Source organism: Trichoderma harzianum (assembly GCF_003025095.1).
Source record: "Trichoderma harzianum CBS 226.95 unplaced genomic scaffold M431scaffold_1, whole genome shotgun sequence".
In the NCBI taxonomy this organism is placed as follows: domain Eukaryota; kingdom Fungi; phylum Ascomycota; class Sordariomycetes; order Hypocreales; family Hypocreaceae; genus Trichoderma; species Trichoderma harzianum.
The window spans coordinates 3,229,565-3,253,629 of NW_020209249.1; the positions used below are offsets into that span (position 1 = coordinate 3,229,565).

The following is a 24,065-nucleotide window of genomic DNA, read 5'->3' on the forward strand; positions in this document are numbered from 1 at the left end:
AACAGCAACAACATCATTTACTTGGCAGTACCTTACAGCACAGTCCTAGTTCAAACAGCCACGTCGGCAGCGTGTGAATCCAGCCGCGTCCAGTCCATCCATACAGCCGCCTCTCTTTTGTTTTGTCACGCCTGCGGGCGCCTCGGCCTTGACTGATCCCGGCTTCCAAGCCGACACCTGCAGCTCCTCAAAACCCGATCGGAGTTTGTCAGCAGTGTTCCGTATTAGCCCCAACAAGACTAGCGAGATTAGTCATGTTTGATAAGAAGTGGGTTCTCTTCGCTGTCGGATAAATGGGGTCTTCCCTCGCTATATTGCGCCGGAAGCGGTAAACTGTGCCCCAATTTTCAGTACCGCTGCAGTACGGAGCAACACAGCGCCCACCCCGGCCGCTTGAATGTATCCGAAGGTAGTTCGTGCATGAGGGCAGAATACAGTGCCAATATTATGCCGCTTACGATGCCGCACACACAGTGCATATTGGATTCCCGTTTGCACAGTCAGCCGCCTTCTTTCGATTTTCTTCTTCTTCTTCGCCAGCCACCAAATACGAGTCACGATTTCTCCTCGGGAGGGGTGTCTGGTTGGTGGCACTGATTCGTCCATGGCCCATGTCCCTTTTTGCCTTTTTACGTGATGACATGGCCTGCCACTGGCATGGGGGACAAAAGCTGGAATGAGGAGCTTATTTCCGAGCCTGGCTCTGGGAGGGAGAGGCATGGTTCTTCGAAGAAAAAGAAAAGACAAACAGCTTCGAGCGGACCGCGTCAAGAGCTGCAGCGCAATTCGATGGGGCCTCCGCGTCTCGCCTTACGGCTTACCTCTTTTCGACTACTCGTGCTAACCCACGTAGTCGAAAAACAAACACGCCCTTGATCACTAATACGCTTCGATGCTCTCGAGGGTCCCCCCGTACTCGTACAAAGTCGACTAACCACAGTCAGTGCCATGATTACTCGCCCAGACGCCAGACGCAGCAATGGCGTTGGACTGTCTGCCACCTCTGGATCGAGGTCTTTCTCCGTTGGTGACATTATTGGGCTCCGAACAATGCCAGAGTTTGGCAGTTGTACGTCAGGCATGTGTGGACGGACAGAGTGCAAGTGTGCTCTGTTGGCAGAATCAGAGACCCGCCCTGTCCGAAGCTAGGTACCACTACTGTACTTTGCGTCTCTCTTCGAGTGAGGAAGAAGGATCTCTCGGATGTTTCCAAACACGCCAGCACTGGTCCGTCCAACACATTGGGGAATATCTACGCTCCTCGACGTGTGTTGCTTCTACAGTACGGAGCATGGAGCGTGGAGTGCAGTAGTAAGCTCAAAAATTGCCCCATCAGGCATTAGCTCGACCTTTGATTACATAGTAGCATTCCTTATGCTTGTGTCATCCCACCTCGGAATCTACAGGCTACTCCATTGACAAGCTGCGTCCTGCTATCTCCGGCCAAGGTCCCTCGGCAAGTCCCGTTTTTGCCGGATCTCTCTCGGGAAACCGTGCTCTCGATACGGAATAGCCTCCTCGGTGACTTTTTCATTCGCGATAGTCTAGATGCGGAGTCTACTACTGTAGCACGCGAGTCTATCGATCAAGGTGCAAACAATGGAGGCCGTGTTGTGTATGGGTACTTGCACCCGGTACGGAGTACTTGACAGCGGATCTTATAACGATCCGTGATTTCTAGATGGAATTCCTGGTTCTTCATGAGCGGAAATTATATGTGTTCGTATGCAGCTACCCAGCGGTTCCCGAGTCAAAGCAGCATATGAAATATATAGTCGAGGTCTGTATTTTGACTACGCTTTGACTTCAATGGCATCCTACAGGTTCCATCTTACAACAACGTGGGCAACTTTTCGCGAAGCTTGATATCAAATTCGGCTGTCCAATTGCATGACAGCGAATCGTTACACGCCGGGAATAACATTCATAATTAAGGAGGCGTCTATTCTTCCAATGAAGAAATGGCCAACTCGTGACTTCTAGAGCAACTGACCAAATGTCTGAGTTGGCATCTTGGGCTGACTCTTGAACAACTTGCCGCCTTTCCATACGTGCGTTATGTTGCTGGTGTCCGTCAAGACTCGGATATCATTCAGCGGATTCTTGACAACAGCAATGATATCGGCATCATATCCCGCCTTTAACTGCCCGCTCAAGGGTGCCAGACCTCCAAGGGTCTCTGGTCCGTTGGCTGTTGCGGCTTCAATCGCCTGAAGTGGTGTCATACCCAGTTCTACCGCGTACGTGAGTTCATGTGCATTGTTGCCGTGTGAGAGGGCTGATGCTCTCGCACTGCTGGTCATGTCGGTGCCTAGAGCAACTTTGACTCCTCTCTTAATTGCCACTTTATATGCGTTCCTGGACTGGTCATAGATGCCAAGCAGCTTGCGTTTGACAGGAGCGGGGAGCAGATCGCTGTAGTCTCGAGCTAGAATACGGATAATGTGCTGCGTAGGGACGAAGATGGCATCCTTCTCGAGCATAACGTCGGCCACTTCGTCGTCGAGGTAGCAGCCATGCTCGATGGACTTGACGCCGGCTCGAAGCGCAGCTAGAATACCGGCTTTGCCCATGGCATGAGCGGCCACTGATCGTCGGCTTCGAGCCGCCTCTTCGACAATGACCTTGAGCTCCTCATCGGAGAACTGGCGGTCTTCCGGGTCATCGTTGAGACTGCCGACACCTCCGGTGGAGCAGACTTTGATGCAACGAGCGCCTCGTCGTACCAAGTTACGAACCGCCTTGATGCAATCGTCAACGCCATCACATACACCAATAGGACTGCCGCCGCACTTCATGGCAGCCATGACCGTACTGATGGGCGCCGAGTGGTCATCGGCGTGGCCACCCGTGATGGACAACGGAGCAATCGCAGAATAGATGTTGGGTCCGGTCAGGGGGCCGTTTTTCACAGCAGGCCACAAATCTCCTCCGTATCCTCCCAGCTCCCGCACCGACGTGTAGCCGGCCAACAGTGTCTCCTTCAGGTCATCGACGGTGACAGCGCCGGCAAGGGCATTGTAGCCTGGGAGGTATGAACCCATTGAGGCCAGGTCGCCAATGACGTCCAACCCCATGAAGTGGACGTGGCAGTCCCACAGGCCCGGCATCAGGACAGGTACATGTCTTGGCGGGATATTCTGATACTTGGGCGGTCTGTCGAAATAGCTGCCAACCCACTCAATCTTGCCGCCTTTGATGGCAAGCGCTCCATTGTTGATGGGCTCTCCGCGGCCGGGGATCAGCAGCGTCGCTACGAGGAGAGACACGGTCTCGCTGTCCTCGACTGGAGGCTCTGAAGCAATGTGTGAGGGGGGAAGAGGGGGCTGGATAGGAACGCGCATATTAACGGGAGCTCGGAACAATTATAGAGCAACTCAAGTTCAAGGACAGGGAGAAGTGCTGTACCAAATCAATTCGACAAAAAAGCGTACAGAAAAAGAAAAAGAAACAAAAGCTATATTCAAGAGTCATGGGCTGGAAGATCCTCCTTTTATAGCTCCTTGGCGGTTATCACACCCGCATTGCGTGGCTGGGGAATCCTACAAAGGGAGCTTATATGTCATGGAGATACCATCAATACGATTTAGGCGCACCACTTGCCCGAACAGGATCCTGGCTAAATGCAGTCCTACAAAAGATCTTGAGGCGGACGTTAGCTGTTGGTTGTGGAGCGGGTACAGGGGCCGAAGAGCCCGATAGAAGCTATTGAAGCGGGGATTCGGGATCATCGATATTCTATCTATTTTGATCCAATTGAGAAGATGGCAAATAGATGCATGAAGCAACAACTATTAGTTGTTGAAATGTAAATAAAAGAATGCTTGAGGTTTTGATGGATGTCATTTACATCATTTGACGTAGCAGTTATAAACACATACCCTGGAGTGAGCTTAAAAAATAGCGTTAAAGCGAACCTCACCTAAACAACTCTCAACCAAAACCTACATAATCCATCACAAACACCAAACACCCAATTCATCAATGCCCTAAAAAATAGAAAGAAATGTCCCGCTCAAAAATCTCATCCTTACTCTTCTCTCACAACACTATTTCCCTTGCTAGTTCCGGCATCAGACACACCAGATTCATGTCCTCTCAATCTCCCAAGCTCGAGCAGCTGCTTGTATCGAATGGCGGCAGGTGGACGCTGACGGCTGATGGAGAGGCTTTGGAGCGGAGTTTTAAGTTTAAAAACTTCACAAAGACATGGGTGCGTGAATACACATGACGAAATTCGGGTTGTTTGGGCTGATGAGTGAGTTTTTTTTTGTAGGATTTCATGACGGCTGTTTCGCTGCAGTGCAAGATCTGGAATCATCATCCTGAGTGGTCTAATGTGAGTATATTACAGATTTCACAAATGATATATTGGAAAAGATGAGAGAGAATTGATGGATTGACTATCTACAGGTTTATAACACGACGTTCATTCGCTGGACAACACATGTCCCCAAGGGCCTATCAGACAAGGACATCGGCCTAGCTACCCTCTGTGATTCCCTGGCAAAGGATTTTGGTGAACTCGAGCCGGAGCCGGCAAGTTGCGAGATGAAAACTTTGGCGGATGAGGTTGTCAAGGATGGGAATTGCTGTGTGAAGAAGTAGATGATGGAGATGATGGAGATAAAAGCAATAATTGTGGTAATAGAGATGCTATGAAAGCTAACGCAGACAGTTCTGCGATTTTTTCGGTCTTAAACTCATTTCCTTCGAAATTTAAGTTTTCTACCTGGGGTGAGCCTAATGAAAGGTATCGTGCTTTCCCAATAAGATTGTCAAATACAGGTCCCTGCATGTATGAGGACCATCCAACATATGCGCTTCGTTGACGTACCGAGTTTAGGGCAATCGTGTACTTCTTGGACGATCGTAGGATGGTTGTGTACTCGGATCATCCTGAATTAATGCCGGGGTGTCGTTGCTCGTGTAGATGCTCTCGAACCGCTGCAAATCCAGCAGATCTCCTGAATCCATGGTACAATAATTCGGGATGTCTCCCCTTCTGTCATTCTCGGCTGCTGGGATACCTCGATAGTAATGAGACGCCGCCGCTGCCTGGAAGCCATGTGCAGGGTCTGTAGAGGCCAGAAAGAAAATAGGTTGAAGTTGGGCGATATAAGAGAGGTATATCTGTAGGATTTGGGGCTGGTGCTCAAAGGTTGGTTTAGCCGCGACTCGTTATTGCGTGTAAGAGTCAATCCCATGGAATTGGTCGTTCGATTTGTTTGGCACAGCGTTTGTTTGCAACGTCCACCAATGTCCAAATGGTTGAATATGGAGATTCTGAAGTCATGAGCGAAGAAGACATCTGAATCGAGACATGCCCTTGTAAAGACATAACCAAGGCCACACTTATTATCGAAGCCGAGTAGTTGCTGCAAATGCTCGACGCCTACCGTGGGCATATCGTCTTTATTAGTGCGTTGGAAAAGCCGTTGCTGGCTTTTTGTTATCGTCTGTGAGTCCCGTACGCTGACTAGCGCTTTTGAAATGTTAAAGACGTCTCGGCCAAAGATCTCGTCAACATTGGTGTAGAGAATCTTCAGATTGCGAAAATCGAACGCCACAAGAATCCCCTCTCTGTAAGCATTAAAGTTTATCAACGCCTCGCGATCAGATGCGTTAATACCTTACGGCGAGGCAGTGAATTCCTGTAAGGTGTTGCTCGCCATTGAAAACATGTTTTTAGCAGCATCACGGCCATGTTTTTGGACAAGAGCCTTGCGGGGATTGTCGAAATTCAATGGTATGTTTTCGGACCCATGCATAGGTAGGTAAGTTCGGCGAGCGTGTAGCTTCCCAGATGATGGAAGGTAGGAGACTGAGATCAATTCCAGTCAGATGGGATAGAAAAATGTTCATTGCGTAAATGCGTGTCAAATGTTTGAGTGCCATATCGTAGCACGACTACCCTTAGCTCATGAATATTCCCTACAATAACCTGCCATGTAGGCCTTGAGGAACCGCTTAGCGATGCTCAACGTGACATCTAGCCGTAAATGAGCATGGGAGGTGGAAACACAGCGTTGTTCAGCAAAGTACTGGACGTGTGGAGAGCCTCTAGCATCTCCTTTCGTTGGTCAAGTCAAATGGGTTCCCAGACGTAGCTGGCGGGACAACAACAAGACTGGGTTTGTAGAGGAAGACAATATATGGCCCCATATTAATCATGCGAGGCATCTTACTGTCTGGCATCATGTGTGGTAGGAGCTCCAGCCTCGCCTGTGCAGACGGGCCAGGGACCTTTGATGTGATCTGAATCATCAGTTGTTTCAGCTTCATGGTGCCAATGGTGACTCCGTTGGTTGACAGAGCCGGTCTCTCCCGGTCTGCCCAGAATATATGGTCCACATATCTGAAGAAGTGGTGGTACTCTGAGCCGCCCGTCTCCTCCGTCTACCTCAAATAATGAGGGAAGTCATACTCAGGATCGTTAGGGGGTAGAAAGGTGATAGATGGCAGTTGGCGTTGATGTGGTAAACGCACAGCTGTGGTTTTCATTTTTGACCATCTGAGATTGGATCATCCGAGCCAAGCATTGCGCTAGTGGATGGCCCTGTAATAGAGCCTCTGAGCAGAATCCACCACCGTCTGTAGTGTTGTAGATTGATAGACAAACAATTTCCAATTGTACGCCCATCACGTTGGCCAAAAATGCTGTAGTTCGAAGTAGTTGCTGCTGCGTGTCTGGTGTTTTGCTGGAATAATCCTTCTGCGTAGTCTAGAAGTTCGATGAGTCCCTTATCAGCCAGTGGTTTTTGTAAACGTATCTCGTTGGTATATAGCCATATGACCAAGCTCCCGGTACCATTTTGGGTGATTCAGCCTTTCAAACAAGGTCCTTGGGGTCAAAGTCATCCAAATGCTTGTAGCTATTTTCTGCGGCCGCAAACACAAGACATGTTTCTGTCCCCTAATCCACTCCAAAGCAGCCACGGAAAGTCTGTCAAGTTTATCCATTCATTCGAGGAGCCTGATGTGCTCAAAGTCTCCAAGCGTGTGATGTCAAATCTCTGCGCCATAGTGGGATTGTCATCTGTGTAAAAGGAAACGACCATCGGAATTCCTCGAGAAACTGGGTGTCGCCTGATGTCTACTCATGAACTTAGACTTGCTGCCTGTATCTCCTCTATGTGGAGGTAAGTTGTCTGCCCTTGTATATTTCAAAGTCAAGGTCTTCATTGGCCACTTTTTTCTGTGATCCAAAGTGATGTTTTGCTGATGTCTGTGCCCAAGTCGAATCCTGCCGTGTGCAACGTGGTGGGAATATTGTTGAAGCAGCTTTGTTTGTTCAACCTGACGATGTTAATATTTGTTGGATCCATCAAGACGGTTGATGTGAGGTCACTGTAGGTTGTTTAATCAACGTCGAACTCCTCCTTGTTGAGGACCAGTGTGCTTTGTCTGTCCAACTGCGTCCTGTATGCCGCGAGAATCTTTTCTAACCCCTTCATGTTGTTGAGTGTGGTTGCTCCTGTAAACTTCCCATCAGAGGAGTTTAAGTAAGAAGGATACAATCATTCATTCTTGGATCATCCTCTTCCCCAAATAAATCATCATGGCTAACCTGCCTGCCGGCCCTCTTCCTTATTGCTTGCCTCTGGGCTGTTTGGCACCGTATGGACTAGATTTAGTCCGTCTCTCTCGACTTCCTAAAACGTGCCGTTGGAATTTTGGTAGTCTAATGGGGCCATATTAGATCCAGACATCATTCGAGAAACGTATATTGGCACTTACCGATTCCAATGCGGACGGTCCAAGCAGTTAGAAGGCGCTGATGGATAAATTCCAGTGCCTCATCGATGGAAGCTCGAGTCTCATATAAGTTGCAGAATCACTAGAGTAGGATCTGAAGAAAACAATGGCCGGCCACGTTCACCAGAGGACCTGGAGATGACGCAAAGATTGCCTCCGCCGATTAGGAGTAGTACTCTGCAGTCCCCGACCCGAAACTGCAAGACATACCATTGCAACATAATCAGAATCACCGCCTCAGTCATGGCGTTTTATGACACTGTTCGAACCCGGGAGACTTCTCTAGAAAGCCTGTGCTGAGAGCGCCCAAAGTTTCCAAAACCTTCTGAACTTGACAGAATGAAAGAGCGCGGTAAGTAGATGTGGTATCGAGCATCTTTTTTATGCCGAGTGATCTGCAGCAAGCCAACCTTGGTTCTATAAGATGCAAAAGATACAACCGAAGCGCTGAAGAAACAAAGAAATGGATGGGACTCGGTCATCAAAAAGTTAATCCAAGGACCTGCGGCCATGGCCCCTAGTCTTGATCCATGGCGTATCTGCAACCCGGTGAAGCTCAAGGTGTCAATTGCTCGGGTCTGCCTGTCAGAACTCGTGCAGCTGTTTCGCGACTGATGAAAAGTGTAGACTGTAAACACCCCGTTCCAATCTTTTGCGACTGAAGTTGTTACGAGTTGCTGGTGAGACAAGAACAAGACTGAGTTTGGAGACGGCCCTGTATGCCAGGCTCACCCACTCCTTCGGCACCTTCGTGGTATCGTGGTATATGAATATGTATGTAGCAAAGAAGCTTCCACCGTCAGCCTCCACCAATCCAGTCGCCCCTTTTGGTCATGTGAGTTGTTCAGTACGAATAAGCACAACAGTAGGGACTCCAAGAGCTTGACCAGCAGTATGAGATGTTCATTGAGAAGATAGTATAAGATCGCGCCTTGTTTCTCCACAAAGCAGATACACAAGAACAGCACAAATCCTATAAAACTCAATCTCTTCTTTCCTATAGCCACTAGATTTCAGGCTTGCTCGAGGCCAGAGAGTCAGAGGAGAAGCACGTGTGGCCCAGGCATGCATCAGGGAGTATTCCACATTCATGGTTGCAGCTCTGTACGGCAAGAGAGCGAAGTTGTAGAAGTTCTGAGGGCATCTGGCAGTCTAGCATTGCGATGCCATGCTTCCGGAAGATTTTAATGATCTCAATCTGCTCTCCCTCCCTCAGGAGCATCAATCTGTCATGGATCCCGTCGATGACGATGTCCTTTCTTCTCAGGACTCCTGGACTAACCATACTCGCTGCTCCCTCCGGGCAGAAGAAGACGTTCTCAAGGTGCCATTTTCAATGGGTATCACAACTGTGTTTTGCCTGTTCCAAATTCGCTCAAGGAAATGGTTGTCTGAGAGTGCCGCTTGAGAGATTTTGCCAAATGGTGAGTATCTCAAAGAGCGTTTCGTAGTATACTCGTGTGAAAAACACTCGTGGCTTATAAGACCTTGATCTCGTGTAGATAATTTAACCGTAGACCAAACGTCTGATTAAAGGAAAGGAATTCTTACTGCTTTATTGTCAAAACTCATGATAAGAGGAGGTAGGTAGAAATCAGAATAGTAATGGGACATGTCACTTACTCGTCTTCAGAGTCGTTTTCTTCCATGACCTCATCAGAGTTGCTATCATCCATGTCCCCATCAATGCCGCTGCCGTCCTCGTTTGTCTCTAGGGAGACAGAGCGAGAAGGCTGGGAGAAGGGGTTAGAGGTTGAGGTGGAGCCCTGTCCTCGTCTCGATCGACGAGTTTTGGACCTCACCACGGTCCAGTCCTCAGTTGCAGGCATCTTGTCAAGGTGCTTTTACACTCTCAGGGGTAAAGGTAGATGGAACTGTTCAGGTTGGTTGTTGAGAGTGAGTGAGTGGGTGATGGGAGAGATTCCTCCATTGGACGTTGGTTGATTTTTCTTTTTAGTCCTCGCTGTGGGTGTTGGGTACCGTGTGAACCAGTAGCGGTTCATCAGTATCAGGTTTCTCGTTTTCGGCATCTTGGTGTCCCTAATGTCCAGGGAGTAACTGTAGATAGGTAGATTTTTTTTAGATTCAATTTTCGTTGGTGAGGTGGGAGACAGCTCGAGACGGCTGTGGGAAAGGGTTGGAGGTTGAAGTGGAGCCTTGACCTCGTCTGGATCGACGAGATTTTGGCCGGACGATAGTCCAGTCTTCAGTTGCCGGCATCTTGTCAGGGGCTTTCAAACCCTTAGGGGCAGATGCACTTGTTGGTTGTTAAGTGGGATAACGTCTTGATCGACGAGATTTAGGCCGGACCACTGTCCAGTCTTCAGCTTCGGGCATCTTGTCAAGGGGCTTTCATACTCTCAGGGGTAGATGCCTGGTTGGTTGTTGAGGGAGATAACTACCACTCATCGGTAATCGAATAAAGGGTAAATTCGTTTCTATGCGTTGCCAAAATTTAATCTAGGAATTGCAAAAGGTTTGGTTGTTCGGAGGTGACCTTATCTTCGCGTTGACTTGGGGTATGCCATTGTGCGGTTGCTCGGGCAGACTGATCTTCTGACTGCAGTGCATGTAGGCAGCCAAAGATTCCTTGTCCTTGTTTGCGTTATGGTTTCGAATTGATTGTAAATGGCGTCGTGATTGGTTGTGGATTGATTCGAAAGTGTGTTGGAAACAACTTGTGATGGCTGACGCCTGTGCATAATCCCCTCGCTTCTCCTAGTCAAACTTGAGAATATACTTCTTTCGCTGATTTTCGTTCCAGTGACGCCACACATCTCGATGGCGATAACGGCGGATTCAGCGGACAAATATAATTAAAAAAAACACCAAATCAGAAGAAACAACGGCAACGCAACGATTCGCTAGGATTTGGGAGATTGATATCCCATTATCCCTTGGCATAGATAGCACCCTTGGTTGATCGACCACGTTGGAGGGCGAAGGGCGATCCTTTGCTGTAAAATCTCGGTAGCCCCCTCATTTTGCTCAATGCGTAGTGACAACTTTTCGACGCCTCCATCAAAGCACAGCCAGTACTCATTATCCTCCAGTAGTGTCTGTGACGAATAGGCAACCTCTGGTCCATTCGTGTATTGAGATTAGAGAGAATGAGAGAAGCTGTTGCGAACGATTGATTGATGTTGATGCTCAGTTCTAGGTTATGCTGCTAAGGGGCGACCTTTTATAGGTAGGTACGCTCAACCGGTCCCACCTTCCTCCAATATCTTGTACGTCTCAGTGCGCTCGCCGTTCGATAGGTGTTTGGTTGTCAGGAGTCGTATCCATTGGTAAAGGTAATTCTTCTGTAGACGGCACCGAGAAGAGTACATATCCTCTTCCTCCATTTCCGTGTTGTGGTGCTCGTGGGGCTTCCGTTGTTCTGTCGAGTAAAGATATGTGAGCTGTATACTTTGGGCAAGCTGATATAGCACACTTCGGGATGTAGCTCCGGCAGACAGCTCCGAGCTGAGACCTTGACTTTCCAATTCCTCATTGGAAATCTGTTGGTAAATCTATAGGGCAAAAGTTGGCGTGAGTGCCATTGCCCAACCATCCGTGTTTGTAGAGGCGTGAGAAAAGTGGTTCATATTGGGGATCTATGCCCTGCGTATTTGTGCCAAGTTGTGTGCTGTCTGATGGTCAGTTTTCGAGTGCCACCGTCAATCTTCTTGCAGTGGATGAAGACCAAGTCAACAAAGGAAGTGTAGAAAGGGGATTATACTCACTTCGTGTTTGACTTTGTACAATTCCTCTCAGATGGCTGATGTAAAAAGTTAAAGCAGGCGTCTAGTAAGACCATTCATTAGCCAGTCAACAGGGCTATGATGGAAGCGTTGGTTGAAAATGGATAGAATGACTTACAGTAGTCGTCGCCTTCGGGATATGTTTCCACTACGACATCCCGATCCGAGGCGGGTTTTGTAATTCCTTCTTACTGCTCCTTGGCTTCGTTGTTGGCTTTCTATGCCTCCTGTTTGGCAAGTAGCCATGCGTATAGTTGGGTTGCTGCACAGCGAACCCTTTCTGTTGCCCGTTACAGTCTTGCGACTTTGCTGAGGCTCCGGCTTTCTTGTGCTGCCCAGAGGCAGTCCATTCGCCGGTGGTAAGCCCTCACCAGCGCGACGCTTGTGAGCGGATGCTCCTCCTATGTGGTACTGTATTAGCACCACAGAATTCAGAACCCAGGGTATATATGGGTACCACGAACGGTAACGGCAAATCGCCTGTCTAGCCCGGTTAGGGATCGCAGACAAATACCACATGTAGCTAAATCAGTGTACTAGTTAGCCACATGTATTATGTTAATAGCCACCTTAGGGAACGATGCTTACCACCATGCTCTTCGAAGGTGTCATCAATGCGGGGCCGAGCCCTCGGCTTACAGCAGTCGTCCTTGAAGTATATCAAATAAGCAAGTCATATTATGCCCTTGGAGGATAGGATTGAGTCCCTTGGTGATGCATCTTCTGTAACAATCTGTAAAATGGGTAGATCACATGGGGGCTGTGTGTACTTGGAAAGGAAATCGTAATGGAAATGCCGTGACATTATACAGATCGTTGCAATCTGCCATACGGACTGGAAAGACCGAGTGAATTGACCTTTAATTCACCCTATGCTGTGGTTACCCATAGTTGAGAGCTCAACACTGGGTTATTGCATCTCATGTGTGCGTGATCCCGGGTCAATTCACCAATGAGAACTGTTGCTTTGATGCCGCCTCTCATGCTTTGGCGGTTTCTACTATTGAGTAACTAAGTAACTACGGACGGAGAGAGGCATATATCATTGACCGCCGGTCGTCTGCAGATTTGGGCTAAGTAAAGCCATCCCTTGGTGTCATGAGGCGGGAATTTGGTGACAGGTCTAGGCAGTTTTGTTGAGGACTCGATGCTTCTTTCCGCATTCACTCCATTCTACAACGTTATTACTCATCACGAGGTCTCAAAATGTTGAGTTATATGTAAATCTTCATGCGAGAACCCTATCAACAGGTGTATTTGTTGAGACACCGTACTCTTGGTCTATTAGGCAGTCACTCGATAACGCAAGAGTCAAGTGAATTGATCGGTTGGTTGCTCGATGTAGGTAGTTGGCTTTCTTGAAACTCTCTAGGACTCGATAACTTGGTAGGAGTACGCATGGTATCCTCTGCCAAGTCTAAAGGCAACATTCGATTGTTTATTACAAATTCGTTAGTAATTACTGTTGTCACAGTTGGGTACGATGGCCCCCTGAAAACATGGAGTCATGATCAGTGATGAATGAAGACCTTCTTTTCGCTTTGGTCATAATATGGTTAAGATGAAGCATCAAGGTAACAACAACAGTCTCGCTTCGAATGAAACCAACATTTCCCCTCTGAAACCCCCTTTCGCCTGTCCGATACTCTCGCCAAGGCTTTTTGTTTATAAGTACATCTTGGCAACCAAACGTTCAGACACACAACGCCGGTCCAGCTGTCGTGATGATGAGGTTATTGGGACATCTCATCATGCCACACTCGACTCATCTTGAATCTGAATCCTTACTGAAACCAGCCAGTCAACGCAATAACCTCAACCTCACATGTCAGTATACATACCAACATCTTTCTCAACCAATCAAGCAGCGTGACGTCGAGAATCGCAGCCCAGCGCAGGTACCTCGTGAAAGACCCTTGCGCTAAGCCTAATCCGCGATAAGGTGAGCAGACAAGCCCCCCAATCGCGTTCCGCCATGGTGTCCTAAGACAAGGGAAGCTTCATCTCCTAATTTCTGGTAAATCCAGGTTAATTTGCACAGCGGCTTGTTATCTTTGAATCCTTCATCTCTCCAACGAACCAGCATCGCGTCATCTGTACCGTCCTTCCGAACCCGAAACATCTTGTCGCGACAACCTCAAGAACCGCATACTATACCACAACTTATTTCAAAAGGAGGGGAATAACATCAGCTTGCCAAAATGTCCATGTGGCTGTCGGATAACCAGAGTATGTACCCTGCAGAGGGAACCTCACGCGAGCTTCTGGGCTGTCCCCGGTAGTTGATGCGATGGCATAACTGACTCGTGTAAATAGAGATTGGGGTGGTTTTCTGCTCTGGCGGTAGGTATGCGACCTTGTCTACAAGCTTTCGACGTAACCAGGGCGCCTTTGATCTAACGAGATCGCTTCGTTTCAGGTGGTCTCTTCCTCGTCGGTGGAGTGATGCTATTCTTTGATCGCGCCATGTAGGTCGTGCCTTTCCAAGGACTCTACGCGAATGTCTCTGCGGCGTTTCATCTGGCTAATACCTTATTTCACAGGCTTGCGATGGGAAATGTACAGTCTCTCCCATGTTACCCGCTTGCGAACCGACGACCGAGCTGACAAAGTACCTTGTTGACAAAATAGATCCTCTTCCTCATCGGCTTGACGATTATCATTGGTCCTCAGAAGACATTCTTCTTCTTCGCTAGGAAACAGAAAGCAAAAGGCACAGCTGCATTCTTTGCAGGCCTCACGCTGATATTGATAAAATGGACATTTATCGGCTTCATAGTAGAAGCGTACGGAATCGCCGTACTGTTTGGCGATTTCCTGGGCACGATTGCAGGGTTCGCCCGAGGCTTGCCTGTGATCGGGCCCTATATCGGAATGCTCGCAGATCGGATAGGCCTGGGACGCCGCAACGCCGAGCTGCCCGTCTAAGATCCCCGTGCACTTTCGCTCCGATGACAGCTGCCATATCGTAATTTGGTTGTACGTTGGAAATGCTGAAGAATTCGAGCGTGGGGTGATGATAGCGAATATGCTTCGAGGGTCGGCAATAACTTGGCTCGAGTGAGTAGCGACATCGGCGTTTGTGGCGTTAACTGAACAGCGGCTTTCAGAGAGACTGGACGATGTAACAATACTGATGGATTGTAAAATACGTGTATCGGCCTAGGCTTAGGCGGGATGGTTATGATGCGAACTGTAGTGATAGCTAAACAGCTAACATGAAGGATTACTTTGAATCAGCTTTGGATGGCAATGTTAGAGCCGAATAACAAAAGGCACCGCGGTTGAGATTGAAAAATGCTGTTATTTTTGGTTCTGCCAAGAAGACGTCTCTGTCCTCCCAATACACGGCAGCTAAGTTGCAAAGATTCCCACAGAAACTCCCCCACCCCCTATGTCATCCAACGCTATCCCGACACGACTGCTCGACCGCCTTGAACTTTTATGCCCTTTTGACTCCCCATCCATCGGCGGTCAAAATTAATATCCGGTCTTCTTAAGGTGATCAGAGAGAGCAGTAACGACAAGGGTGGCGGCTCCGGCCTGCACGCCTTCGGGGTGGATGCCGACAACGATGGCCTGCTTGGAGGCGGCAATGGCAACACCCTCACGACCCTAACAAATATTATTAGTAACAGACCCGACTGAAGTGTGTGCACGTATATGATGAACATGTGAAAGACGCGGCGCAGGATCGCGGACGTACAGCTCGTGCGTAGAGGTCCCCCTCATCGACTCGGGTCAAGACATAGCGCTGTCCGGCAATGTAAATGCCCTCAGCGTATGCCTTGGTGACGGCAGCTTCGTTCTTGGCGACGATATCGGCGATGGTCTTCATCTCGGCGGGTTGAATCTGAATTTCCCACCATCAGTCTCTTCATATGGCTCTAGACTAGCAGTCGGGGTCAACAATACCGTCAGGTCAGGAGAGCTAGCCCAAGCACTGTCGCCAGCCAAGCTGATGATGGCACCCTTGGCGATGTGGCCGGTACCGACCAAGCTACATAGTCCCGCAGTCAGTATTCGATGGTTCGGAGAGTCGGACGAAGCGCGGGAGGATGGAAAAGCACCTAGTATCGACGAAAGCTGTGATAATGAGGCATGTCAGTAGCTGTCATTTTTTTTGCTCTCCTCGAAGGTTCAAGGTGGGGTTATTCTCGGATCAGGGGGGAAGAGGAGCTGAGCTGGAACTGGACTGACCTTGCCAGGACATGGTTGAGAGCGGGAATGTGATGGTAGAGAAGAGGTTGAGGAACGAAAGAGCAGCAGAGAAGAAGAAAGAGAAGAGAGATGAAGATGGCAAAAGTTTCCGCGACTAGAAGAGTCAACGCAAGAGGAAAATGGCGGAGTGGGTTGTTTATTTGGGCGGCTGTGGATATTGGATTGGATTTGTACTGAGTGCTGAGCCGTGCCCGTGCGTGTGCCCCTCAGTCGTTTTCTTGAACGAGGTGCTGGGTGCAAGGTACCTGCCGGCGCCGGTTTTTTTGCGCCAGCTTCCATGTCACTGACCAATCCGCGCCCAAAGTTCCCCGCTGCGGGAGGCGGCGACACTTGTTGACTTGGCCAAACCCCACCACGAACCAGCTCAGCAGTAACAACACAAGGTACCTAAGCTTCAAGGTTCATGTTCTGGTGCTATCAGCGCTACATACAGGGCGTCTACCGCCACTCTTGATGCCCGCTGCGGGTATCTCCAGATAGGAGGGCCCGGTATAGGAGGCCAGATTCCAGGGGGGGCCTGATGCTGATGGATTGCCAGGTGATGCTAATTCGGGTGCCTGCTTATTGCATTCAGTAGAGGCTGCGCTAGCTTGGGCTTGACGTCAAATTCAGCGAGATGATGCTACTGGGCATGTACATGTGCCCAGCCCGTTCCATGGTGCATGGTCACGAGCAAGCCGGTTGGTTTACTCTTACAGGTATAGAGAGACAAGTATAAGAACAATACATGTAAGGTACTCGATAAAGGGGGACTACCTGTGATACTGCTTGCAAATTAAATTGGCTACATCACCAACCTAGGCATCCAGATTATTTGGGTAGGATTCGCTCCAAGACGCCAGGAATTATGGTGGCAGCCTATACAATGTACTCCAAAACCACCATTCCAGGCCCTACGATGTCATCCATGCGCTGATTCTGATCATCCTTTTGTCTTCTTCTCCCGGACTCAGTTTAAGGGGGTCCCTTTCCCCAGCGGAACAATCGCGGCCTCGGCAACGCTCCATAACCTGACAAGTCCACTTGCCCAGGTATGGATTTATCCAGCTCTTCATCCAGACTCAAAAGACATCTGATGCCAAGCAGTTTCCATTGCGCCTACGTCATCAGGATATCAGGGGATGAAGAAGCGCACGTCCAACTTCAGACAAAGTATCAAAGCAGTTTAGCCGAGCTTCTTCCCGCGGCTCCAGAATACCTATTCATCCCATGTGGTTCCCGCTGGCGTTGTCGGTGACATGAGAGCCGAAAGAGTCACGCTCCGGAATTCCTTCGCACATCCATGTCCATGCCTATGTCTAAAAAGCATCATCCGTGTCCGGATCATCTGCCACAAGGTTTTGGATATTTGACAATGACTAGTAGTTGATCAGAGATTGGATCACATGAAACTGGACTTGCTCCCGCAAACGGGGCCCCATTTCCCCATCCTCTGCTGTAAGTGGGACGGAGAAGGCATCGTGAAATGATGAGATTTGACTGCAATTTCCTCCTCTAGGCGGAGTATGGAAGCAAATTATATCGGTTTCCATTGTCAAACAATAGTAATTTCTGTATCCATTGTCGGAGAGTACTATGGCTATGAGTGGCAATTTCCGCAGTGACATTGACTTCCACTCCGCTATACGATGCTCGCTTCTTCTCCTAATGCTATTGCCATGGCGTTATAAGTATTGCCTCCCCTCTTTCTCTTCCATTGATCAGCGAGATGGCCGAGAAATATATCACTGGCATGAATTCGGCGTCCATGGGATCGTAATTATGGTTGTACCCAGAATCGCGAGCCTCTACTGCAAATTTCCACAAAACCACCAACTACGTCTGATAAATGACCCCCAGACATTATGAAGTTTTCAAGAGCATTGATATATATCGAGTGGAATGTTTCCAAGAGATGGTCACTCATTACTAGGGTTATTCGAGATCAACTCCGGATATCGTACCGCTGACGGCAATGGCGATTGTTTAGTGCAGGATACAGAGGCTAAATATGTCGATGCTCGTCGGATGTCATCCCGAAATTGCAGTAAGCTGCTGCGCATCTGACGTGTAAGCTATTAGACTGTTCCCGCCATCTCCCAACGGACCCTGCTCTCTATCTGATACAATGACAAAACAACAAGCTGTCAGAATCCACCTTTGGAAACAATCTTGAGGTTATCGTTTATCGTATGACTTGCCATGGGGTGCATTGTGGTGTCTCTGACAGCAGAGACATGTTAACTGGCATATGTAGTCGATGCAAGGCTGTAAAATGTCACCGTCCCCTTTGTCCTGCCGCCACTTCCTTGGCAAGTAACGCTATCGATATACTGCCTTTTCTGGGGTCATCCTCTAACCTCTTGCATAGTTGAGGAATCGTTAGTTTTTGTAATTATTCAGATGCAATGTGCAAAGTACATCGTGCACGGGAATATGACGAGGATAATAAATGCCAGGCAACCTCGTCCACGGAAGAAGTGAAACGAAGAGGGCATCCCCTTGACAAAGTGAGCCGACAAATCCTAGCAGCAAAATTACAAGGAGGAAGAGGAACCGATGGGAACAGCAAGGGCCACGCAAGAGCTGAATACGCCCATGTTGGTATACGGATTGCTGTAATTGGGAAGAAACCTTTGAATAAAGATCAGAAGAAGGCAGAGATTTGGCTTAGCTGCAAGCGGGAAAACGGGAGGCGTAGGCCATCTGTCGCTCGGAGGTTGGCTGCGATAAACGAGGCTTCCGTAGCATCGCTTAATCCCCTTTCGGCCTCTTCGCCTCTGCAACGTCACGACGCATAGAGCGGCCTTTTCGCATGTGCTCTGTGTCTTACGGAGCCAAAATCTAAACAAAGGACAGCACCAGCACAGCCAGGCACCGGCCAACAGGGCTGTCGCAGCATGTCTTCAGGAGTCGAGCTTAGTGTCGCACCCCGCCATGTTAAATTATCAGGGGGCTGAGGAGCCACCGCGTCTGATCTCAGATCGGCCTCTGGCTGGGAGATATTCCCTATGGATTTCTGGAACGTCGGTTCAAGCATATTCTGCTGCAGTTTGTTGCTATATTTGTAGTTTCGTTCATCGATCAACGTGTTTGAGAATAATATTTTGTCTGTGCTTTTGTTTTTGTATGAGATTCCGACGCCCAACTAAGGACTGGAGGTAGTATCGCAGGCGGTAGCTTAAATGCCGGGCAGTATCCCCAATGCACCAAGGCGGTGACGGTTGCCGACAATCGATAATTCGCCGTGCTGGATCAATGCTAAACCGCCCAACTCGTCGGCTATATCGATCCTACAAACATGTCCATGCCGGTCATTTCCCCCACTGTCCCGAGACTGCTTTTTGTTACAGAGCAGATTTCCGCCTGTAATCGCTCGCAAACTCGGAATGGAATGGAACCCAATTTCTCCAGCTTGCCCAATCCGGCAATCCTTGCTAGTCCCTGATTTGGGCCCTGGTCTAGCCATCCTGGTGCGGATCAAGCCGCCTTAACATCCGGACATCGCGACCCCTCTCATCAACCTCAAACATAGCTTTGCCAACCAGAAGTGCCGCGCGTTATGCTACTGGCCAAGATCGTGGCCCAAGTTCCGCATTTCGATGACATGGCTGCCCCAAGTCTCCCGCTACAGGGGCGGTGAGGCCCTTTGTCTGTCGCCTTGATGCATCAAGTAACACACACCGAGTGCCCGCTCATACGACTATTCGTACATTGTTATGCGCCGCGCCGGCGTCTAGGGGTCTTTCCGCTTGCAGCGTCAAAGTAAACATGGGGTCTCTACGGAGTAACAAGTTAATACGTCGCCCAGGTGAAGATGGCCTTGTCCTACCCCGGTGAGTAGGTGGCATTTGCTCTCGTGCCCCGAAAGGACGCCGCTAAGAATGCAAGGCCTTTAAAGGTGGATGAATGTGCAAGTCGAAGGACAGGTATTGCGTTTTGGATTTCGAAACGCCACTGTCTTCATGCCGATCCGCCACTTCGGCGCTATTACTGGACTGGTGCCAATAGTTCGCCGGTTGCCAACTAAGAGCATCTTACCTTTATCAAACGCCTCTTCCCCGTGTTCTGAGCCAAGAGGGAAAATCATCGCATGATCGCTTTCTGATCGACTTTGTCCCCAGGCCAGTCCTCGTCTTCTTCACAGAGTCTGGCCCTGGTTGCTCAATGATGGGGCTGTTCAAGGTACGGGCAGGGGACGCCGCAACCTTGCAAAAACAAAATTTCTCCCAATCTGAGCTTGCCCACAGCAGCACGCCGACTTATGCAGCATCAGAAGAGGGCCCGCAAAAATGGGCAGATGGGGATTACAAGTCCTCTTATAAACCGGCCTCGTCCGCGTCGCTCAGATCAGTCGCGACTGAAAGCGCTGCTAGCCCTTCTCAAAACCACAGTCCTTACCATTCTTCAGGCCTGGATGCCAATTCTGCTGCCGGACGGCTTAGACAAGTTGATCAGTTTGGATATAGCAGGTCTACCGATCAGATCAGTTTAGATTCGAAGGCGACGATCTCTGTTGATCGTTCTGCGAGTACGAGACACTTGGAAGGACGAGCTATCCGGCAATATCACATCCCGTATCCACGCGAAATATCTTCGCCAGCATCAATTTCCAAAAACACTCCAACTTCATCCTCACTGGCACCACCTTCAATAACCGGAGGCGACACACCAACTACGATCGGAATGGCACTTGGAAGTCCCAGCCACCCTCCTGGATCTGCCGAGGCACCATGGAACCAGACTCAAGTCCTTACGACTGTAACTTCTGGGGGAGATGCGTCACAATCCAATCCTAATCCCAATGGCATGTCAAGGTCAATGTCGAAAAGATGGAATCCTTTTAGTAGGACCAAGTCGAAGCGATCTAAGCCGGCCGATAGCCCGGCCTCGCGAGCAGCGGGTACAGATTCGGGCAAGAGCATGGATCTTGGAAGTCGTACCAATTTATCGAAAAATGGTGGTGAGAAAGAGAGTGACAGAAAGGGGTCAACAGCACGCAAAGACAGCTCAGGCAGCTTATCGAGACATCCAGTCCCCGAGATCCCTGTGCTGCCACGAGACACAGCAGCACCGACACGAGAAGCTCCCGCTCCGCCGCAGATTCAGATTGAGCAGCCGAAACAACTGCAGTCCCTTCTGAGTATTGAGATTCCGACGATTGAAATGGAGCGCTACAGCATCATGTTTGGAAATATTCTTCAGAAGCAGCAGCAGCAGTACCAATATTTCCTGCAACAGGCCCAAGAATCTCAACCACCAAAAGAGTCGCAGTTGGAAGCACAAGCAGAACAGACTGTGAAGCTGCAAGAAGTACAGGAGGCCCCAGAGGTTCAGGAGGTTCAAGAAATTCAGGAGATCCAGGTGCCTCAACGTCCCGAGGCACCCAAACGGCCTGCGCCCTCTCCAAGACCCCAGCGATCAAACTCAAAAGAGGTGGAAAAGCCCGAGGAACCTCGGGAGTCGCAACAGTCACAAGACTCTCTGCAGTCGCCGCAGCCGCCGCCGCAACCGTCACCAAGGCCTAGCTTGCCTGTCCGACGACAAATCAAGATAGAAAGCCTAAACCTGCCTGCAGCCAAGAGCTACCGAGATAGATCTATTCCTATCGAGATAGTGGTACCACGGAGAGGAAGTTCGCCTTTGCCAGAAAGCACACCATCAGACTCTCTCGCCGTGCCCAACCAAGCCCCAGCAGGCAACCCCCCTAGGGGCTCCTCACGGAGACGATCCAACACCACTCCTGCTGCCGTGGTCAACTTTCCGACTCCAGCCATGTATAAAGTACCAGCACAGTCGAGAAAGAGAACTACTTCAGTTTCTACCCCCTCTAACGACGAACCTCTCCTGCCCGCAGACGCCGAAACGACGCCAGAGCGACGCGAGCGCCTCATCTCCAAGTTCCATCGAAAAGAATCGCCATCCGAGCCCAGTGTACCAAAAGTCACTGAACAGTTATCCGAATCTCCTGCCTCTGTATCCACACAACCACAATCACAGCCACCACAGCCGCGATCCATCCTCAAAAAGCCATCAGGACCACCGCCTCCTCCACCTACAAACCGCGCCGCCGAACCCACAGCAACATCTCAGGAAGCTGCGCCCCCGAAGCATCACCAACACCAAATGTCCATGGCGTCCATCCGCACCGACGCAGGCGAAGAAGAGGTCGAAAAGGCCCTGTACGAGGCCGTGGAAATCTCGATTGCGCGGCAGATTAGCGTCTCAAGGCAGCAGCGTAAAATGCTGGTGCCTCTGAACCGTTCCACCTCGAGGAGGAACCCGGGTGAGCCCGCGCCTGACGCGGCCTCCAACATCAAGCTGGACAAGAACAAGCGGCTTGTCGAGACGAGGACCGCGGTCCCGGTTTTGGTTCATCCTGCTAGCCGGGCGAATGCTCCGCAAGGTGGTGGTGGTGGCTATCGAAAGAGCTCGCGTGTGGTTCTTGAAGGAGCATGACGGAACGACCTTTTACGTTTCTGACTGATGTATTCTTGTCTATTTTTGAACCCTTGTTTTTTCCTTTTTTTTTTTTCTTCTTCTTCTTCTTCTTTATGATTTTAGCCGCCTGGCGTGCATAACTAGCTACCTACTCATATGCCCTCACTTACTTCCATTTCATCTGTCATTTTTTCTTCTTCATACTCTCTAACCTGACTTTTTCAAGATTCCCTTCTACTTTGTTCAATAGCATTAGTGCATAGCCCCGGGGGCCAGCTTTGATGGCGGATATATAAAAATATTACAAAGCGAAACACGGCTGTGTTGAGCAATCCTATGAAAAATTTAACGAAAATATCATTTGGTATTTTTTATATATTTGTGTGCAAAAATCGCAGTGAACACCCTCGTCTTTCCCATTGTGTGTTGTGTGATACGTATTAGATATAAGTAGGAGGTATTGTGCGAGTTGTGTGTCTTTCGTAATAACCAATCTTTCAAAGCAAACACCCCATTTGTTGCTGAAACATGAACCGCATGCAACGCCAAATGAAACGACCTAATTACATCAACACGCAGCAGGAATTCTGCTTCTTTGCTTGCTCTAAATTTCGAAAACATGTTAGCAAATGAATCCCTATCATCATAAAGGGGAAAAAGAATAAAAGACAGGGTATATCATACGATAAAACATTTTGCTCTGAGCGCTCAGGCCATCACTCTTCGCCACCAAATCGTCAATCTTCTCTCCTCGCTGCAACACACTCTCAATCGTCTTGTGCAGAACAATCTTAGTCTCGTCAAGCTCCTTCTGGATCTTCATGATGCTGTCGGCCTGCTGCGGGTCCTGGTACTTTTCGAGGTAATCCTTCAGCTCGGGGAAGGGCAGGACGGGCTCGCCGGTGGCCCACGAGGAGCGCGGGTGCTTGGTGAGGAACTCGTCGACGACTTTGCTGAGGAGCTGGTGGGCGACCAGGGCGGGGTATTGGTGGTCGGAGATGATGATGCCGCAGATGCCCTCGGTGCGGCCGTAGGCGTGGAAAGTGTAGTCTAGGTTGATTTGCGTGTAAGCGGTGATGGTTTTCTTTCCCCTCTCCCCCCCTTTGGCAAGGGAGGGAGGAGAGCGTTGGAGGATTCCGTACCTTGTTCTTCGACGTCTTGTCGCTGGGCGGGTCGGGTGCGCTCGGCAACGGTCTTTGCGAAAAGGCTCATGAACTCGCCATAGCTGGAGAAGATCTTGTTAGTTGTTGTTTGGGCGAAACGGTGCCTTGGGAAGGACGAGGCTGGCTTCCTGCGGGGGGAACGAACTTGCTGCGTGTGAAGCGCGAGTATGCGCTCAGCTCCTTCTCGGAAACGATCTCGACTGCGGGCTGGCTATCGTTGCGGATGATCTATCTCGGGAGATTCCATGTTAGCCAAAAGGGACGATTAGATTCGACGATTCGGTGAAGACGCCGGGCAACAGGGCAAACACGAGTGGACGTACGCCGATGTAGTGAAGCTTCATGGTGGGCGAGTTCTATTGAACGAATCTGGTCTTTTCTGTCTAGATGTTCGAGTAAGGAGGTGCAGAGTCGTGCGATGGGAGAGTGCGGGTTGAAATTGCAGGCCAAAGGAGGGTTGTTGAAGAGGCGGGAAATGGACGAGGTTCAACGTTGGAAGCGCAGGTGTTTCACAGTCGGAGTTTCATGCGCTACTGGGAGGGATTCAGCATTCCATGTCCTCAGCCTACGGAGTTTAGGCGCTCCAAAGCACAAAGAGGACCCCGCTAAATCCACACAGGTGCAGAAGCAAGATCCAGCGCTGTTGGGACCGCTGTAAGTCCATTAGTGGGGTAGCGGTGAACGGTATGACTCTCCGATGGTGCTGGATGCGTCATTCGGAGTCCATCTTTTCTTGAGAATAAAAGGTTAGAGGGGA

At 49.6% G+C, this 24,065-nt stretch overlaps 9 protein-coding genes across 9 annotated transcripts; 3 read left to right on the top strand and 6 right to left on the bottom strand.

Moving 5' to 3' along the window:
* Positions 1 to 163: 163 nt before the first annotated feature.
* Positions 164 to 850, bottom strand: M431DRAFT_201664 (hypothetical protein). The gene has a single exon (XM_024913334.1). It carries the CDS (start codon positions 718 to 720, stop codon positions 310 to 312), a length of 411 nt encoding a protein of 136 aa, XP_024780683.1. The 5' UTR covers positions 721 to 850; the 3' UTR covers positions 164 to 309.
* Positions 851 to 1,756: 906 nt separating this feature from the next.
* On the bottom strand, positions 1,757 to 3,586 carry M431DRAFT_503180 (hypothetical protein). Its single transcript, XM_024918272.1, has one exon. The coding sequence runs from the start codon at positions 3,342 to 3,344 to the stop codon at positions 1,980 to 1,982; it is 1,365 nt and encodes a 454-aa protein (XP_024780684.1). The 5' UTR covers positions 3,345 to 3,586; the 3' UTR covers positions 1,757 to 1,979.
* Positions 3,587 to 4,090: 504 nt separating this feature from the next.
* On the top strand, positions 4,091 to 4,608 carry M431DRAFT_73644 (hypothetical protein; the record flags this gene model as incomplete). The annotated part of the gene is made up of 3 exons (XM_024922144.1): positions 4,091 to 4,213; positions 4,277 to 4,339; positions 4,414 to 4,608. The coding sequence occupies 3 exons, from the start codon at positions 4,091 to 4,093 to the stop codon at positions 4,606 to 4,608; spliced, it is 381 nt and encodes a 126-aa protein (XP_024780685.1).
* A 1,455-nt stretch (positions 4,609 to 6,063) lies between these two features.
* Positions 6,064 to 6,504, bottom strand: M431DRAFT_964 (hypothetical protein; the record flags this gene model as incomplete). Its single annotated transcript, XM_024924820.1, has 2 exons — positions 6,064 to 6,399; positions 6,490 to 6,504. The coding sequence occupies 2 exons, from the start codon at positions 6,502 to 6,504 to the stop codon at positions 6,064 to 6,066; spliced, it is 351 nt and encodes a 116-aa protein (XP_024780686.1).
* Positions 6,505 to 10,958: 4,454 nt separating this feature from the next.
* On the bottom strand, positions 10,959 to 12,181 carry M431DRAFT_538162 (hypothetical protein; the record flags this gene model as incomplete). The annotated part of the gene is made up of 5 exons (XM_024921027.1): positions 10,959 to 11,273; positions 11,623 to 11,634; positions 11,697 to 11,905; positions 11,969 to 12,027; positions 12,144 to 12,181. 5 exons carry the CDS (start codon positions 12,179 to 12,181, stop codon positions 10,959 to 10,961), a joined length of 633 nt encoding a protein of 210 aa, XP_024780687.1.
* Positions 12,182 to 13,705: 1,524 nt separating this feature from the next.
* M431DRAFT_71563 (hypothetical protein) lies at positions 13,706 to 14,432 on the top strand (the record flags this gene model as incomplete). Its single annotated transcript, XM_024921919.1, has 4 exons — positions 13,706 to 13,733; positions 13,821 to 13,851; positions 14,048 to 14,063; positions 14,136 to 14,432. The coding sequence occupies 4 exons, from the start codon at positions 13,706 to 13,708 to the stop codon at positions 14,430 to 14,432; spliced, it is 372 nt and encodes a 123-aa protein (XP_024780688.1).
* A 552-nt stretch (positions 14,433 to 14,984) lies between these two features.
* Positions 14,985 to 15,717, bottom strand: M431DRAFT_967 (hypothetical protein; the record flags this gene model as incomplete). The annotated part of the gene is made up of 5 exons (XM_024924851.1): positions 14,985 to 15,119; positions 15,211 to 15,357; positions 15,420 to 15,504; positions 15,575 to 15,590; positions 15,705 to 15,717. The coding sequence occupies 5 exons, from the start codon at positions 15,715 to 15,717 to the stop codon at positions 14,985 to 14,987; spliced, it is 396 nt and encodes a 131-aa protein (XP_024780689.1).
* A 3,792-nt stretch (positions 15,718 to 19,509) lies between these two features.
* M431DRAFT_201895 (hypothetical protein) lies at positions 19,510 to 22,333 on the top strand. The gene is made up of 2 exons (XM_024913338.1): positions 19,510 to 19,544; positions 19,596 to 22,333. Exon 2 carries the CDS (start codon positions 19,872 to 19,874, stop codon positions 22,161 to 22,163), a length of 2,292 nt encoding a protein of 763 aa, XP_024780690.1. The 5' UTR covers positions 19,510 to 19,544; positions 19,596 to 19,871; the 3' UTR covers positions 22,164 to 22,333.
* Positions 22,334 to 22,461: 128 nt separating this feature from the next.
* M431DRAFT_132270 (hypothetical protein) lies at positions 22,462 to 23,857 on the bottom strand. Its single transcript, XM_024912477.1, has 5 exons — positions 23,632 to 23,857; positions 23,454 to 23,536; positions 23,288 to 23,370; positions 22,830 to 23,195; positions 22,462 to 22,749 (listed from the first exon to the last, which is right to left on the bottom strand). The coding sequence occupies exons 1-5, from the start codon at positions 23,650 to 23,652 to the stop codon at positions 22,709 to 22,711; spliced, it is 594 nt and encodes a 197-aa protein (XP_024780691.1). The 5' UTR covers positions 23,653 to 23,857; the 3' UTR covers positions 22,462 to 22,708.
* Between the last annotated feature and the right edge of the window lie 208 nt (positions 23,858 to 24,065).